The sequence below is a fragment of the Meles meles genome, chromosome 14 (assembly GCF_922984935.1).
Source record: "Meles meles chromosome 14, mMelMel3.1 paternal haplotype, whole genome shotgun sequence".
Lineage (NCBI taxonomy): Eukaryota > Metazoa > Chordata > Mammalia > Carnivora > Mustelidae > Meles > Meles meles.
Window position 1 is genome coordinate 12,862,332 of NC_060079.1, and position 16,344 is coordinate 12,878,675.

General features: G+C 42.6%; 1 protein-coding gene across 1 annotated transcript in view; it reads left to right on the forward strand.

The window, feature by feature from the left end:
* The first annotated feature begins 3,686 nt into the window (after positions 1-3,686).
* TEX26 (testis expressed 26) overlaps positions 3,687-16,344 on the forward strand; it is a 38,856-nt gene continuing 26,198 nt past the window's right edge. The window contains exons 1-3 of the mRNA XM_045978415.1: positions 3,687-3,747; positions 9,669-9,750; positions 14,418-14,583. Of these exons, the coding sequence (XP_045834371.1) occupies positions 3,687-3,747; positions 9,669-9,750; positions 14,418-14,583 (309 nt within the window). The remainder of the gene's footprint in view (positions 3,748-9,668; positions 9,751-14,417; positions 14,584-16,344) is intronic.

A 16,344-nucleotide genomic window follows, 5' to 3' on the forward strand; every position in this document is an offset into this window, starting at 1 on the left:
GTCTGGCTGGGCCATGGTGCTCAAAATTATTCTTGATATTTTAGGAGAGTATTTTTGGATGAGACTAATATTTAAATTGGCAGGCTTTAGGTAAAGCAGAATTGCCCCCTACAATGTCAGTGCCCCTCTCCCATCAACTGAAGGCCTGAACAGAACAAAAGACTGACCTCCCCTGAGCAAGAGAAGATTCTGCACAGGTGGCCTTCAAACTGGAACTGCAATGTCCGCTCTGCCCGGGGCCGCCCACTGGCTGCCCTCCTTTGCAGCTTTTAGGCTTATCAGACTGCACAACTGTATGAGCCAATTATTTAAAATGAAATAAGTCTCTCTCTCTCTCTCTTTCTCTACACACACACACACACACACCATTGGTTTGTTTCTCTAGAAAATGCTGAATAATATAGACTCCATCACAGAAATTGAGAAAATGTTTTACAAATTAATGAATCAGCTAAAACAAAGGAGAAAAAGCAATATATATTTTTTAACATGGAGACACTTGAATAAAAGCATTGCCTATTACTGAGTAATAGAAAGACTTTTGCCGAAATGTGCTAAGCTGGAGAAACTTCACTCAGTATATCCATATCCAAAGTACTTGGGTAAACCAGGAGATCATCTGTGACCTCTCCCAGGCTTTCGGAAGCAGTCCCTGAATCTTTTACACATCCTTTGTTGGCTTGCTCTTTGAATTCTCCTATCAACTAATTTCCCATTCTCCTTCTCATTTGGGAGACATCCTTGCCTGTTGTAGCTCCTGGAACAGAGCCTCTTCAACTTGAATGTGCCTAGGAATCCCTTAGAAGTCTTGCTAAGCTGCACACTCTAATTCAGTAGGTCTGCGTTCTAACAAGTTCCTGGGTGATGCAGAGGTTCGTCCTAGCACCCGGCTAGGTCCATCTCAAACTTTATGAATCATCTGGGGATCTTGTCAGAAAAACAGAATCTCTGGCCCCGCCTGACTTACTGAGTCAGAATCTGTGTTCCCAAGATGCCCAGGTGTTGTGGGCATGTCTGTTGTGAGGAGGAGCACATCTGTCTTTTCCAGATCTGGGCTCCACCTGCTCTTTCCACAGCGGCAGGCAAGCTCCCATCTCTCTCCATTTCTTACCCACTGCCTACACACTTGGCTTCTCCTCTCTTGTTTGGGTACTCTCTACCTGACCTCTCGCTCTCCTCCAGCTGGAGACTTCCTTCTTCATAGCAAAAGCTGGGTGTTTCTATCCGTGCTGTCCCTTCTTTCTGCCACCCACCCGTCGCTACTCCTTCACGTCATGTTCCCTCTGTGTGTATATGTATGTGTGTATGTACCTAGAAACTGGAAACAACCATTTAACATTTAGCCCATTCAATACAACTAATAATACACATTATTATACAATACATATTTGTATTATAATATACAAATATACATATAATACATATTATATACATATATACATATATGTATCATGTAACATACATATATGTAATATACAAATATACTCATAATACATATAATACAAATATACATATCTGCATTATAATAATACAATTATAGAAATTATACAAATAATTCTCAAATCATTTGTTGATCAATTCGAAACTCTGTAAAAGGCATATTAGTAACCTGCATGTCTTAATTTCTCAATGGTTAACTTTTTCTGGTAGGTGTTATGGATAATCTTGCTTCTCTTTCCCCTGGAAAAAGAGATCGGGATTTATGTAAGCTTCTGACCTGGTCCCTTTGTTCTGTTGCTGTAACCCAATCCAGTGCATAATTCTCCTGCGCAGGGGAAGCCCAACTTCTCAGCATGGCCAGCAAGGCCTTTGGCTCCGTGTTGAGCCCATGATGTCCCCTGCCTCTGGGGCCTTTGCTCTGCCTACTGGCAGCTCTCCCTCTTCGCTTGGTTGCCTCCTAGGCATCCTTGAGAACTCAGATCAGGCATTTCCTGTTCGAGGACGAACTCCCCAAGCGCCCATAATATCCAGGGCATTTCCCTTAGTATCATCCTACAGCTCGTTTTCAGTGCATAGGCAGTGTTTGTTGAGGGAAAGAAGGACGGGGGAAAAAAATTCATCTTAATCATTGAAAGGGGTTGCCTCAAGCAACCCAAATTCAGAAGCAGGAATAGCGCTATAGCAGTCGTGATAAAATGGACTTGTACCAAAAATCCATTTTGAAGCAGGAATGAAAGACTATAAAAAGAATGAGGCTCAGAATAGGAATAAGACAAAAGAGCAATACCTTAGGTTTATGTGGCCTTATAATTTATAAATTATTGTTAGAATTATTCATCTTTACCGCGCGGCAAGGCAGGCACTGGTATACTCATTTTACAGATAAATTGGGGCTCAGGGAAGTATCTGCTGGATGCCAAAGGCCCCCCGGTAGAAAGTACAAAGAGATCTCCCAGCTCCTGATTCGGTGTGTGGGCCACAATTTCACAGCTTGCCTAAAAGGAGACAAATGGAAGATATTAATAAGAATTCACTTTTGAAATTCTATAGACTCCCTGCTCTGTTTTTAAAAAATATTTTTCTTAAATTATGCTATGCTAATTAGCTCAGCCATTTTCAGACAGTAATCTGTTATTGGGTGTTATTTTCTTCATTTAGATGCCACTACTAAATCCTAATTTAGACTCATTCCTTTTAATAACACCCACAGAACTCTATACCTTCTATGTGCTCCACCACCATTCATAGCTATAAAATTTGAGAGTCTAGAATGTGTTATATGTGTTCCATTATCGGATAGGACTCCTCTCAGAAAATTCTACTTTAGTTCTTATTTTTAAGCAATACCTTGCCTACGCACTAGGGATGTTTACTTTGATGCCTATTCTGTGTCCTTTGATAAACTCCTTTTTTTAAACGTCACCTTCACCTAAGGTCCTACTTTCTCAAATAACCCTTCTGCAGAGAGGGAATAGTTGTAAATTGCTTTCTAGATATGTTGCCAGCAATCTCTAATGAGTACTTCCTCTCTTTTCTTTGCACCCAGGTGGCTAATAGCTGTGTCCTAGCCTAGAAGCATTCAATTTTACTAAGTGCCTACTATGTGTAAGGTAGTTGCCAAGAATATGAAGATAAAAGGTCCTCCCTATTCTGGGAAAAACACACACGCGGCGGCCGGGAGAGACGCAGTTGAGTCTGTGGAGATAGAACAATTACATTGTCCATCACAAACCGCAACGGTTCCTGCCAGAAACCTCTCCTGGTGAGGAGAAAGGTGTCCCACACCCATCCCTGCCTACTCTTCTTTCCTTCTTAACGCAAAGATCTATGACAGCTTTGGCCACAGTCACTTCAGTTGAAAGTTAGGAAGAGATGAAAATTCGCGATTGCAAATCTGACAATACGACTTTCTCTTCAACCTACTCGTCTTTTTGCGTCTCTCTGCAGATAGGTAAGACAATGCTCAGGAAAGCTCACTGTGAGCGAGGACTATAGGAATGCACGAAAGTAAGTATCCATATTACTGGGAACACATCTCTGCTTTCCGCACCCGCCCCCCACCCCCAGCCTGCCTGATGAAGCGCTCGCCCTACACCTCCAGCGCCCGTCCGCCCCCCAGCTGAGCTGCAGGTAGTGACCCGCGTCTCCATGGCGACGCGTCACAAAGCAGCCGCGAGCCGCGCGCGGTGCTCAGCACCCAGACCAGCAACAGCAGAGGGCACCGCCACGGCCTCTTTTGAGCAAGAATGGCACAGCCTGAGCCCGAGGCCGCGTGCCCCTCTCAGAGGGGCCACAAGATTCAGCCAAGTAAGGCTGCAGACCCTGCCGGCTGGCGGGGCAGGGGGGCGGGCTTTTTCCTGGGAACGGGGTACGCTAGAGCAAAGGCTGCTTTTGTCTGCAAGGGTGTTTGCCTCCCTCTATGGGTGGGACTTAATTCGTGGATAGTCTTGGAGTCAGAGAGAATGAAATGTTCATGATTTTGTCATTCTACAGCCTTCGCCATAATTTCTGCAGATCCCCTCCCTAAACCATTCAGGTGTTTTTAACCCACCACCCCTCTCCAAGAAGTGCCTAGGAGATGTCAGAAAGGAGGGAAAGTGCCTTTCCAGGAGAACGAGGTCAAAGACAAAGAAGGTACAGAGGTCAGACGCTGTGAAAACAACAGACCCAGGGGAGACCTGACCCCCACGCAGTATCTAGGAATAGCATAGAAGGCGGGACCCCTTAGTGGATCTGCAGAGGCAGCATCCCCCCACGTGGCTGTAGCCGAGGCTGGGAACTTGGCATTCAGCTGCCACTTCTACATAACCTTTGTTGATTTCTCTTTCAATGGAATTTTGCATTTAACAGAGGTAGAGCTTTTCATGCTAATTTTGCATTCAAATGCAGCGGATTTACGGAGTCAGCTTTTTATGTCAGTGGAGGGAGAGCCATTCTAGCCGGGACGCTAGTGGCCTGATTACTGTGTAGTCAGCTCCGTTCCTGGTCTTTCTCATAGCAATAATCACCCACCGCAGCCCTCTAGCTGGGTAATTGTGGTTCCGTGGTGGCTACAGAGCAGCTGGGAACGGTTCGGCAGCAAAGTCCCTAGAATTGTAGACCAGCCAGAGAGAACAAAATGCATATTTTCAGTCCATTCATCCCTTTATAAAATTAAGGATAGAAAATGAAAATACTTAATTCGTACAAAATATATTGAAAAGACTCTGTTTCTATATACAAGGCGAAAAAGAGAGGCAGGGAGGAGAACCTCCTTCCCAGGTTTTCCCCACTACATTCCTTTTGAATCTCTTCCTCTCTTTCCAGCCACCTGTCTGGGTTTCTTTCACTGTTCCCTCTCCCCCTTCTTGTCTGGGGAATGTGAGAGTCCTTCAAGATTAGTTCTACTTGATTTATGACCTCCATGTAGTGGTCATGTCCTACCAAGGGTTTTGAGTCTACTGAAATGTGCCATTGGATTTCTAATCTCTCTCATTCACTCCTAATTTTTTTAAAAAATTTATTTGACAGACAGAGATCACAAGTAGGCAGAGAGAGAGAGAGAGAGAGAAGAAAGCAGGCTCCCTGCTGAGCAGAGAGCCCGATGCGGGACTTGATCCCAGGACCCTGGGATCATGACCTGAGCCGAAGGCAGAGGCTTTAACCCACCGAGCCACCCAGGCGCCCCCACTCCTAATTTTTGAACAAAGTATCCAGCTGCCTACCAGACAGTTCCATTTGGATGTCACAGAAGGGCCTCGAACTAGTATGTACAAAATGATACTGCTTGTCCTCCTAGACTTTGCAGGCCTGTTCAGAGGGTGCCTGCTGCTCAAGGGAGAAGGGAGGGTAGCTTCATTGACACCTCACTTTGATCAGCAAGGCTCATTGATTCTGCCCCAAAGATCCCCTTCCCATGGGCAAGTTTAACTCTTTCTGCCCAATCTTGGGGCTCTACCAGGCACTCTGTGCCACTCCATCTTCCACTGCTAAAAGTGTCATGCTCCAAAAGGTGGGACTGAGGTGTCACTGCCTAGCTTTGGTCCAAAAATAAGGTGAGGTTGGCAATGATGACCATGGGCTACTTGCTATTGAACTAATTAATATTACTAGATATGGGCTTGTAATTGCTGTTACTAGTTTGAAGGACCACCGTTAATAACCATGAACAGATGGCTTGGAACAAAGGAAATTCATTGTTTCACATTCTGGAGGCCAGAAGTCCCAAATCAAGGGGCATGGCTGCATTCCCAACAGTAGCTCGGGGGCGGGGGGGGGGGGGGCAGAAGCCTTTCTTGCTTCTTGCAGCTTCTGGGAGCTGTCAGCCTTCTTGTGGGCTCCTCACTGCGCCCGGACCTCAACGGTCACATTGCCTACTCTTCTGTGTGAAATCTCCCTCTGCCTCTTACAAGGGCAGTAAAATGGCCTTTGGGGCCCACCGCTAATCCGGCATGATCTCCTCATATCCAGATGTGTCTGCAAAGGCCCCTTTTCCTTATTTGGTACCATTCCCAGGTTCTGGGGTTTGGATGTGGATGCATCTTTTGAGTCCCGTTCAGCCTACTCTAAATGCTTGAATCCACCATCCCCTTTAATCCTCCCAACAGCAAGGCGAACTTAGAATTATTAGGGACTATTCATACTTGCCCACCTATTGGGCTATTGTGGAGGATAAAACAAGTTTCCATATGCGGAAATCCTCTGTAAAGTGTCATATAATATGCACAGGCTAGTTACTATTTTATAATATTTTCAAAACCTCATAATACATTTTCATAATTGTGAATACCTCCAGGGGTGGTAAAGCGCCAGGGTAAAGTGGGGCAAACCAGACCTTGCAGACCTGTCTTCTCCTGCCTCGCTCACATTGGGCCACTCCCCAGGTCTCAGACTTTCATATCTCATGCCCCTTCCTCTGAAAAATGCTTCACTTCACATCCTTTTGTGGTCCCTGTCCAACTCCTACTTTAAGTCCTGGCTCAGAAGCTCCCTATTCTCTGAAGTACGTCCAGGACCCACCCTCGATGCCCATTCTCTCATCCAGCCAGAAAGAATGGCACCTTCTGTGGGAACTCCCATGGCACACGGCCCAACAGCGAGTCTCTTAGCTTGTACTCACTGGAGATAAACTGTCTCCTTACTCACCTGGGAGTTCCCCTAGGCCAGGACAGGATCTCTCTGTCCTAGGGCCTTACCAGGGAGCTTGGTCCGTGGGAGGGGTTCAGGACTTGACTGTAGAATGAACAGAAAATGAAAGAAGGTAGAAACAGGAAGAGAGAATCCTGAGAGAGGTGGACACAGAGTTACAGGGGAAAACACCGAGGTACTTAATGAGAATGAAGGCAAAAGCAGGCGTTGGCACGTTCTGGAAATCGGTGGTTTTGTTTGTTTGTTTGTTTATTAAAGATTTTTATTTATTTATTTGACAGACAGAGATCACAAGGAGGCAGAGAGGCAGGCAGAGAGAGAAAGGAGGAAGCAGGCTCTCCGCTCAAGCGGGAGATGCCGGGCTCGATCCCAGGACCCTGAGATCGTGACCTGAGCCGAAGGCAGAGGCTTTAACCCACTGAGCCACCCAGGCGCCCCGAAATCGGTGTTTTAGAATATTATGATTATAGATTTTAAAGTTGTTATTTCTGTTAATGAAGAGGATTCATTCTAATAACATTGTATTTTCAGAAGCTGTGTCAATGGAAGTAGGAAGCACAGACACAGAGCTGACATAAAGACTTTTAGTAAGAAAAGTCATTAAACAAAAAATTGTAGAAAGATGTACCAGCAATTGTGCATCTCGTCATTCCAGCCATCCAAGCGGGTTAGAATTAGGGAGAGGGAAGTCCACTTGGTCTCAGGTCCAATAGGCAGCTGGACATGGCCTCTCCTGTGCCTGATGCCTTCTGGAATACGATCTTAGCAATAGGAGGCTGCCAGCCCCTAACCTGTCCTCAGGAAAGGGAAAGGCCCCAGATAGGGACACCCGGAGGTGGATCTGGCTTGCCCGTGTGATTGGTGGGGAGATGTTACCTGGATGTTGTGTTGCCAGGGTTTTTGAGGCCTGTTGTGGGCCTAGCAGGAAATTGGTCTGGCCTGGGTTAGTGCTGTTTGCTTTAGGAAGGAGAGAGTGAAATGATGTGTGGTCTCTGGGCAGAGGATCTTTCTTGAGCCTTCCAAGAATCGCTCTCCGAGGTTCAAATCAGTTTAAGCGAAGGTTTCTTTTTTTTTTTTTTTTTTTTTGACTGAAAATAATGTAGAAAACTTTATTTATGTTTCCAGTACAGAGCAAAACAACAAAACTGTAACTATGTAAACAAAAGAATGGTTGCTGCTAAATCAAGAACCACAGCAGCATCTCCTTTCAATAAATTAAATGGTTGAGAACAATGCTTTAAAAAAAGTTGCACAGGTTTCCCTTAAATCTATTTTCCTTAATATTTCACTTCTATTTAACACAAGCTGGGATGTTCTTTTAAGAGCAGCTCTGCCTCCCAATTTCTTCCCACTTACTTGTCCATACTTGGAATTCTCTGAACAAAGAACATTCAATTCTACAATTGGAACAAAATGCTTGAAAGCACGAAGCAACTCTCACTAAAGCAGCAGCGTCAGAGAAGAACGTCGTTTCTTGTCGGGAGTGGGATCTGGGCGGGGACACCGGGAGTGTGTGTGAGCCACGGCACAGAGCGGAGTGTGCGGGGGCTAGACTTTTGTTAGACGGGGGAAGCTGGTGGAGGTGAATCCCAGCCAGAGAGAAGGCGGTGGGGAAACTGTCACGGAGCAGCAGGTCCAGCTGCCTGGCCGCCTGCAAGGGCCTGTTAAATTGGGAACAAGAGCTGGTTGGGAGATGGGGAGATGAGACAGAAAGAAACACACAGACAGCAAAATCTAAATGTTTGGTCAGGGCCCCATATGCTAGGCAGTGCATAGAGATTTAGGACTCTTTGGGAACTGAAGATGTATTTGAGAAGAATACTTTATAGCAATTGTATTTAGGATGTGCGAGTGGGAACATCACAGATAATGAGGTGGCCATGGGGGTCTAGCGGAGAGAAGCTAGACCCCAGACAGCAGTGTATTCAGACATGAAGGGGGATGGTTTCAACCCAGGTTCCAGTGAGCATAAAAAGGTGAATTGCCCAGGTAGGAAGAATGAGAGAACAACTGAGTTAAATTTAAAATCTTTACTCCCAAGAAGTGGGGTGGCACTTTGTGGACACTGGGAGGTTGGGGTAGTTATATTCTGTTGTTGTGAGCATGTGCCCCATGGTTAATTCTCTGTCATTGTCTTTGTGGACCCAGTCCCCCACATCTGCCATAGGCGATCCTTACCCCCTGCCTCCTGGAAACCCCGCCTTCCTATGGCCTTCAGGACACCACGTATTCTTGCTGACTGCTCTCCTCTGCCGGCTGCCTCCTCTGATTCCCCTTCTCCCCAACCTCTTGACGCTCGTATGCCAAAGGCCTTTGGACTGGTCTCCTCCAGCTGTCCTCTCTTGATCCCACCCATCGCTCACCGCTTTAAATTTCACCTGTGCTGTGGAACCCAGTGCTATCATGAGCAAGAATCCATTAGAGCTTCTCCTGATGAGTTGGAGGGCTTTCCCATATGACACCATTCCGTGACAGAGAGAAGAAGATGAATTAGGAGGCCGCTTTTGTAAAACAAGATGGTGAAAACTAAAACCCAATGTCAAAGTATTTATAAATCTCTAGGTCATTGTGTCAGCAGATGTTAAAGCATGGAAAGAAACCAGCGCTGTTGTTCGCATGGGGTGGGAAGAGGCTGAGGAGGAGAGTGACAATGAACAGAGGGAGGAAGGAGAGAGGAGAACATGCCCAGGATAAAACGGGACATGTGAACCTTGTGTCAAATCATGTCATGTGCGTATAGGTGGATCTTCTACGATGCGTGGGAAGGTGGTCACTGAAGTCAGAGTGGGCACCTTAAAGTCAATGCAGGTCAAAAAACTTTCTGTTTTATATTTTTAGGTGTTGCCTGAACACTTTAAAATAACATGTATGACTTCTCAGGAAAAGCAATGGACCTGTTTCAATTTAGGGAGGAACTCAGATCATTCGATTGAGCTTTCCCCTTTCCTATGAGGCCACAAGTTGGCCTTTGTTCCTTTAGACTTTCAATCGCTATCCAAAAATGTTTTTCTTTTGCAAAATTATTTTAATTATTAAAACAACATATAATGGAAATATTCTGGTTTGCCACATTTCAAACTGTTTTGTCATCTTTTTGGCAGGTGACGCCAACTGGGATTCCTACGCCACCACCATGAGGACCGCATACGCACCGAAGACCGGAGCCGTGCCTGCTTTAATTCGGTAGATCCCAATTTGTGTCAGGTTGATCTACATACCTTAAACTGTTCACCTGCATTCTATTATTCAAAGTCCAAAGCCAAGAGAAAGAGTAATCAGAGAAGGCTTATAAAAATGTCCACACGGAGAGCCTATTGCATGCACGGTGCTTCTCCAAGCACCAGATAGGCTCCCCTTAAGAGGTATCCAGACCTCTTACAGGAGAACTAAGAAAAGGAACATATGGATCCCTCATAAAGTCACTGCAGGTCATGCTTTACAACAGAGCCAGTATATGGGTTAACGGAATTGTGCTGCCTAAACATGGAGTAAGAATCGAATCTATTACCTAGTACCTAGTAGGCAGGCAGTGACTACTGAATGAATGGCTGAATGAAGAACTGTTAGCACCTCTCTCACCAACACTGCTCTGGGAAACTGGATGGCCATAACCCACTCACCCTGACCTTCACTTCTCCACTTACTGCTTCCTCAAATGGCTTGCAGCTTCTCCATTTCCACCTGAATTGTGAGTGGTGAGAATTTCTGTCCATCAGCTGCCTCTTTAAGCTCGTTAGTGGGTAAGTGAGAGTGGGGTCAGGAAAGCCCTGTCATCATTCATTGCATCCATGGTGGGTGGGAAATCAGCATGGAGAAACTTCACCTGCCTGTGTGAACTGTTTCCAATAAAGAGGATCTTTTCACTCCAAGAGTTTGAGTTGCTGAGAAGTCAAATGGGGTATGGGCAAGACGTGGCTGAAGAGTCAGGCAGAAATGGGTTTTAGCCTCTGCTCCCTGCTCCTCCCCTTATTATCTCCTCTACCTTTGGCAGGGAACAAGCCAACTATGGCTCAGCTTTGTGGTTGGCAAAGTGGGCGCGATGATCCCTGCCTCAGGTGGTGGTTCTGAGGATGGAATGGAGGCACTAGAACAGTGACTAACATCAAGAAGTTACTCAAAAATTTTCGTTAATTTTTCCCCCAGCATAATAGCTGGTAGACTTTCAAGCACTACAGGCCCACAAGACTCTTGATATCTGACTTCCTGGCTATCCCACTGAGTTACATTATGTCCTCTAACTGGGAGATTTATCATCTCATGGTAATGATCATGCCAGCTTCCTAGTCAGTAACAGTTGTCTCAAGAAGAAACATTTGGGATAAAAGCCAAAAACAAATGGGTACTAATGGAGTCTAGGTCAGTGGTCTTCAAATTCGCGTATTTTTTAAGTTCACGGAAAACTTTTCATTATAAATTAAAATGACTGTGAAAAGTGAATTGCATAGCCCATCCTAAACATTAACATTTTAAACTAAAACTATGAAGTCATAAAAAAAAATAGCCAATGGGTAACCTAAACACCTTAACTTACTGATACTTACTATGATCTTTCTAAAAACACACAAACTCTCCTTCAACAGACCACTTATTTCATTGCTTTTGCTTCTTGAGCTCTTGTTCCACTCCACTTCCTGCATAGACTCTTACCCTGCTGTAATATATTTTGTGTTTGAAAGCAACTTATTGATCACTGCATTATACTTTGCTGAAACTATTTTAGTATATTAATTAAAATTAATTTTTAAACATGTTATGTGACCCTAAGTATTGAGTTATCATAATTATTTTTAGTACACAGTTGCTCAAAGCAATAAATATATTACAAATGTTAGTAATTACTAAACACAAAAAGTAAGCTCTTTGGAATCGTAACTTAACGAGATAAATGTGACTGTTCTGTTTGCAATTAATTTATGTATCCAGTTTAAAGTGTTATTATTTTTGGAATGGAACTGCGTTCAGCATCAATTTTTTTTCTACTTCTCATGTTTATTTTTCAATTTATAGATGCTAGTGTTGAGCAAACTTGTTCATATAAATAAGTAGATGTGAATGAAAGGAGTTAAGTGTGGCGTTGTCATTCAAGACTTTGAACTCTTTCTGAGTTATATGCCAGAAATTATAAGGTAGTTTTTATGACTGAACAGCTGACAACTTGGTTGGGTTAGTCTTTTGGTTTTATTGAAAGGAAATAATTAGATGATATGCCATCCAGTTATTGAGTTATTCCCTAACTCATTTTCGGAGAAGTATTCTGGAAATCTACCTCTTAACACATGACTATTAAATTACATCAGTTGTTCTTTCACTTGGGAGACACTTGTTTAATATATTTTTTCCAATTTTGTTGAGGAACAATTGACATGCATCACTGTATAAGTTAAGACATACGGTGTGATGGTTTGAGTTACATACATTGTGAAACGATTGCCACAATAGATTCAGCTAATACCCATCTTCTCTTACAGATACAAATGAAATATTTGTTATGCATTTAATGAGAGAGAAAGTTCTACCTGTTGAAAATTAATTGATCTGGCATGTCATTACATATTTTACGATATAGATAAAATGAGGAATGGCTGTATTGGATTAAATATTTCATAATATGTTTGGGTTAAAAAAAAGACTTAAGTACCCAATTGAATGATGGATACAAAAATCTGAAGAAAAAAATATCAAAATTTTTGTGTATCAGTTTTACCTAGTGAATCTTTCAAATTTGCTGATCTCAGAAAAGATCCCAGTTATGTTCAAAAGTATCAGCATTGCTATCCTGTGCTACTTCACCTGTCCAGAGATACTCTTCTTTCTTTTTTTTTTTTTTAAGATTTTATTTATTTATTTGACAGATAGAAATCACAAGTAGGGAGAGAGGCAGGCATAGAGAGAGAGAGAGAGGAGGAAGCAGGCTCCCTGCCAAGCGGAGAGCCCGATGCGGGGCTCGATCCCAGGACCCCGGGACCATAACCCGAGCCGAAGGCAGAGGCTTTAACCCACTGAGCCACCCAGGCGCCCCGATACTCTTCTTTCTATCTAATGACATGTCCTAGGGATTGTTTTTTTAAACTGAAAAAAATCTTTAACTTTAAATTTGTGGGGAAAAGAGTCATTTGAAGCACTCTATATTCTCTGCTCTCTTCTCAGAGGGTTCTCCTTAAAGAGGGCTGAACATTCTGTAACGGTTAGGAAATGAAAAACTAGACATTACTCTTAGCCACAGAACTCTACAGTGTACCGAAATTCAGGTCATCCCCACATGGACCACATGTCCTGGTTAGAGAAATGCAATCCCTCTGCCGTCCCCTTTCCCCATGCCCTCCTCACCCTCTCAGACCTCCAAAGGCAAGCCCAAAGTAAAGGTATAGGATTTTAATGAAACTGAAGCCATCAAAGGCACATGAAGATTTTCCAAAGGCAACACAGCACAGATAGCTTTAAGGGAGTTGATTTTCAGATCTCCATCTCTCAGTGTACTCTTTCTTAACATGCTTCTGCCTGAAAACAAACCTCCATATTTACACAGGGGCTTTCTGGCCCCCATCTCTCCTCCTTGTGTCATGGTTAGATGTTACGACTTCACTTTCATTCAGGACCACAGTCCTACCTGAGCCTACACATCTGAATGATAAGTAAAATAGTCCATCATCCAGATGTATCCCACTTCCCAGATGTTTGGTTTCTTAAAGATAGTACCTAGGCTGTCTTTAAAGAAACCCAGGCTTCTTTAAGTCCAACCCAGGCTTCTTTAAAGAAAAAGCCAATATGAAATATTTTAGATGTACACAAAAGAATATACAGTAAATTCCTAGCAATTATCCACCTACAATAATCAACACATTGACACTTTTTATGTATACCTTCCACCCAGCCTTCCCGTTGGATAATGTTGAAGCAAATTCCAGGCATTATATAATTTTAACTCAAAATATTACTTTTATGTATCTCTAAGAGATCAGGATGCCTTAAAAATATGCAACAATACCATTGTCTCAGCTCAAAAAGAAACAATTCCTTAGTATCAAATGGCCAATCAGCAAATTTCCCCCAATGTCTCATAATTAAAAAAAACAAAAACGAGTCAGTTAGAAATTAAATCCAAATAAGTTCTACACATTGCACTTGGTGATGGTTTTTTAACCTCCTTTAATCCATAGGTTCCCCTTCTTTTTCTTTTCTGAGAGTTTCTTTGTTGAAGAAACAGATCATTGTTTTGGATTTTTCTGATTTCACCCCCACTCTGTTGTTTAAAATATTCCTCTTTTCATTCATTTCCTATAATCTACTATTTCAAAGACTTCATCTGATTCAAGCTGGGTGTTTTGACAAAAATACCAGATAGGTGTTGTGTATATCCGTCCAGGGCACGGATAGCTGGTGGACTCTCTTCTTGAACTGTGAGTAGGAAATGGTGACCATTGCCTGGATGCATAATTTCATTACGGCCTTGCTAACTAGTGATATCCCAGTTCTTCTGTATCTTCCTTTTATTAACTAGAATACTTCCATAGAGAGAAACATTTCTTCACCAAGCATTTGATTACACTGAAGTACTGTTTATAGGGGAGGGTATCAGCTCTTTAAAAAAATTAATTGAAAAAATTACTGAATTTCAGATGGCTGTTCTTTTAAATTCCATTTTAGGCTTCCCATACGTTTGTGAAGAACTGTCCTAAGGCACAGGATTGTTTCTTTTCAAGGGAATCTGGAAATTAAATTATTTCTGGCAGCAAGTGTTGAACCAGACAATCTTTTAAAAAAATGTTATAAGCAAAAGGATTTGATATGTATACTGCTGTGAGATTTGGTATTTAATCCCTTATTCTGATTTCCACTATGTTTTCTCATAGCCAAAAAAGTATCAGAAGACTAGGATATACATATTCACTTAGTGACCCTATTCCCAATCAGACACAGTACAATGATGAGTATGTTTGGAAATCACATTCTAAAGAAGACTTGATCAAAATTGGGACTTCAAGAGGAATCAGGAGACACAAATGTCACCCCAGTCAAGTAAGCTAATATCTACATATCTATTTAATTTAATACTGTATCAGTAATCCATAAAATGAGAGTCTAAATATATCCCAGATTCTTCATCTGTAGTTATGGTCCTTCTTATACTATTTTTTGCCTACCTTCTCATATTTATTTCTAACCACTTCTCCCTTATCCTCCAAATTTTTAAAAAGATTTAAAAAAATTGAAATGAAATTCACAGGGCATAACATTAGCCACTTTAACATGAAGAATTCATTGACAATTAGTACATTCGTAATGTTCTGTAACTACCACATTTATCTCATTCCAAAACATTTCCATCATCCAAAAGGAAACCCCACACCCATTAAGAAATTACTTCCTGCTTCCCTCTTCCCTAGCCTCTGGCAATTATGAACCTACTTTCTGTCTCTGTGGATGACCTATTCTGGATATTTTTTACGGAGAATCATATGATGTTGACCCTTAGTGTTTGGCTTCTGCACTTAGTATAACGTTTTCGATGTTCATCTAACCTGTATCATCTATCAGTGCTTTATTCTTTTTTATGGTTCCTTTTTATGGTTGAATAATTCTTTATTGTATGTATATACCACAGTTTGTTCATTCATTTTTCCATTGATGGACATCTGGCTTGTTTCCACCTTTTGGTTATTATCAGTAATGCTGGCACTCACAAGTATTTTGTGTTTGGCTTTACGCATTCTCAAACTCCCAGATCTTTTGTCATCTTGTTTATCTAGAATCCCTTCTCCTGTCCACCAAAGAAATGTATACATTCTTTAAGATGCAGCTTAAAGAGAGCTGTTTCTAATTCCCTTCTCCTCTAGATGGAAGTAGACTCTCTTCTGGGCACTAGATACCCTTCTTCTACCTTAGAAAGCAATGCTCAACTGTAGTAAAGGCTTTCATTTACTTGGCTTTACCTTGGAAAGGCACCCAGATGCATTCAATTCAATAGACATTAGGTGGTGGAATGGGAAGGATTTGGTGACTGAAAGATCTAAAAGACAAGAGAAAAGAATGAAGGATAATGTTTCTGTTTTGGGCTTGGATGGCTAGGTGTAAGCTGTTGCTGTTTGCTGAGCTGGAACGTGGGAAGGACCAGGCTTGGTGCGAAAGGGCATGGGAGAAATGTGAGTTCAGCTGAAGACATGTTGATAGAAAATTTGTCCAATGAGCAGTTGCATGTACAGGTCTGGAGTGTGGGAGAGGAGAGCTGTAGATGTAGACTTGGGAATCATTAGAACATACATACCCCATTTAACTTGGTTCTTCATGGCACCAACTTATTTTAATGAATTTACCCCTTAAATATTTGCCTTGAGATTTTAAAATTAAAGGAAAGCAATTAGTTACAGTATTATACTGTGTATGTATACCTACACACATACATACACACACAAGCATTTATTTTCCCTTGAGGCATGTTGACGGCTCCCAGCCAAGGAGAGCTAGAGTGTTTGGGTGTCCTGTGCATTCTCAGCCAATGGGCAGTAGTGAGGCAGACGGCCCTGTACACTTTCAAACAATGAGAGTTCCATACCAGGCTGCAGCCGCTCCAGCACGTGAATGGTCTTCCCCCTGACCTGGATTGAGGGCGTTCTGCATTGTTTACTCTGGTGAGCCTTCTTGCTCTGCCATTTATTGTTTTTGTTGAATGGTTTTGACTGTGGCTCAAGGCCTGAACTAGGATGAGACTAGCAAATGCTCCCACTCTGCTAAGAGACAGGATCTGCTTCTAAAGAACAGTTGTCCTGGGAGTTAAAATGT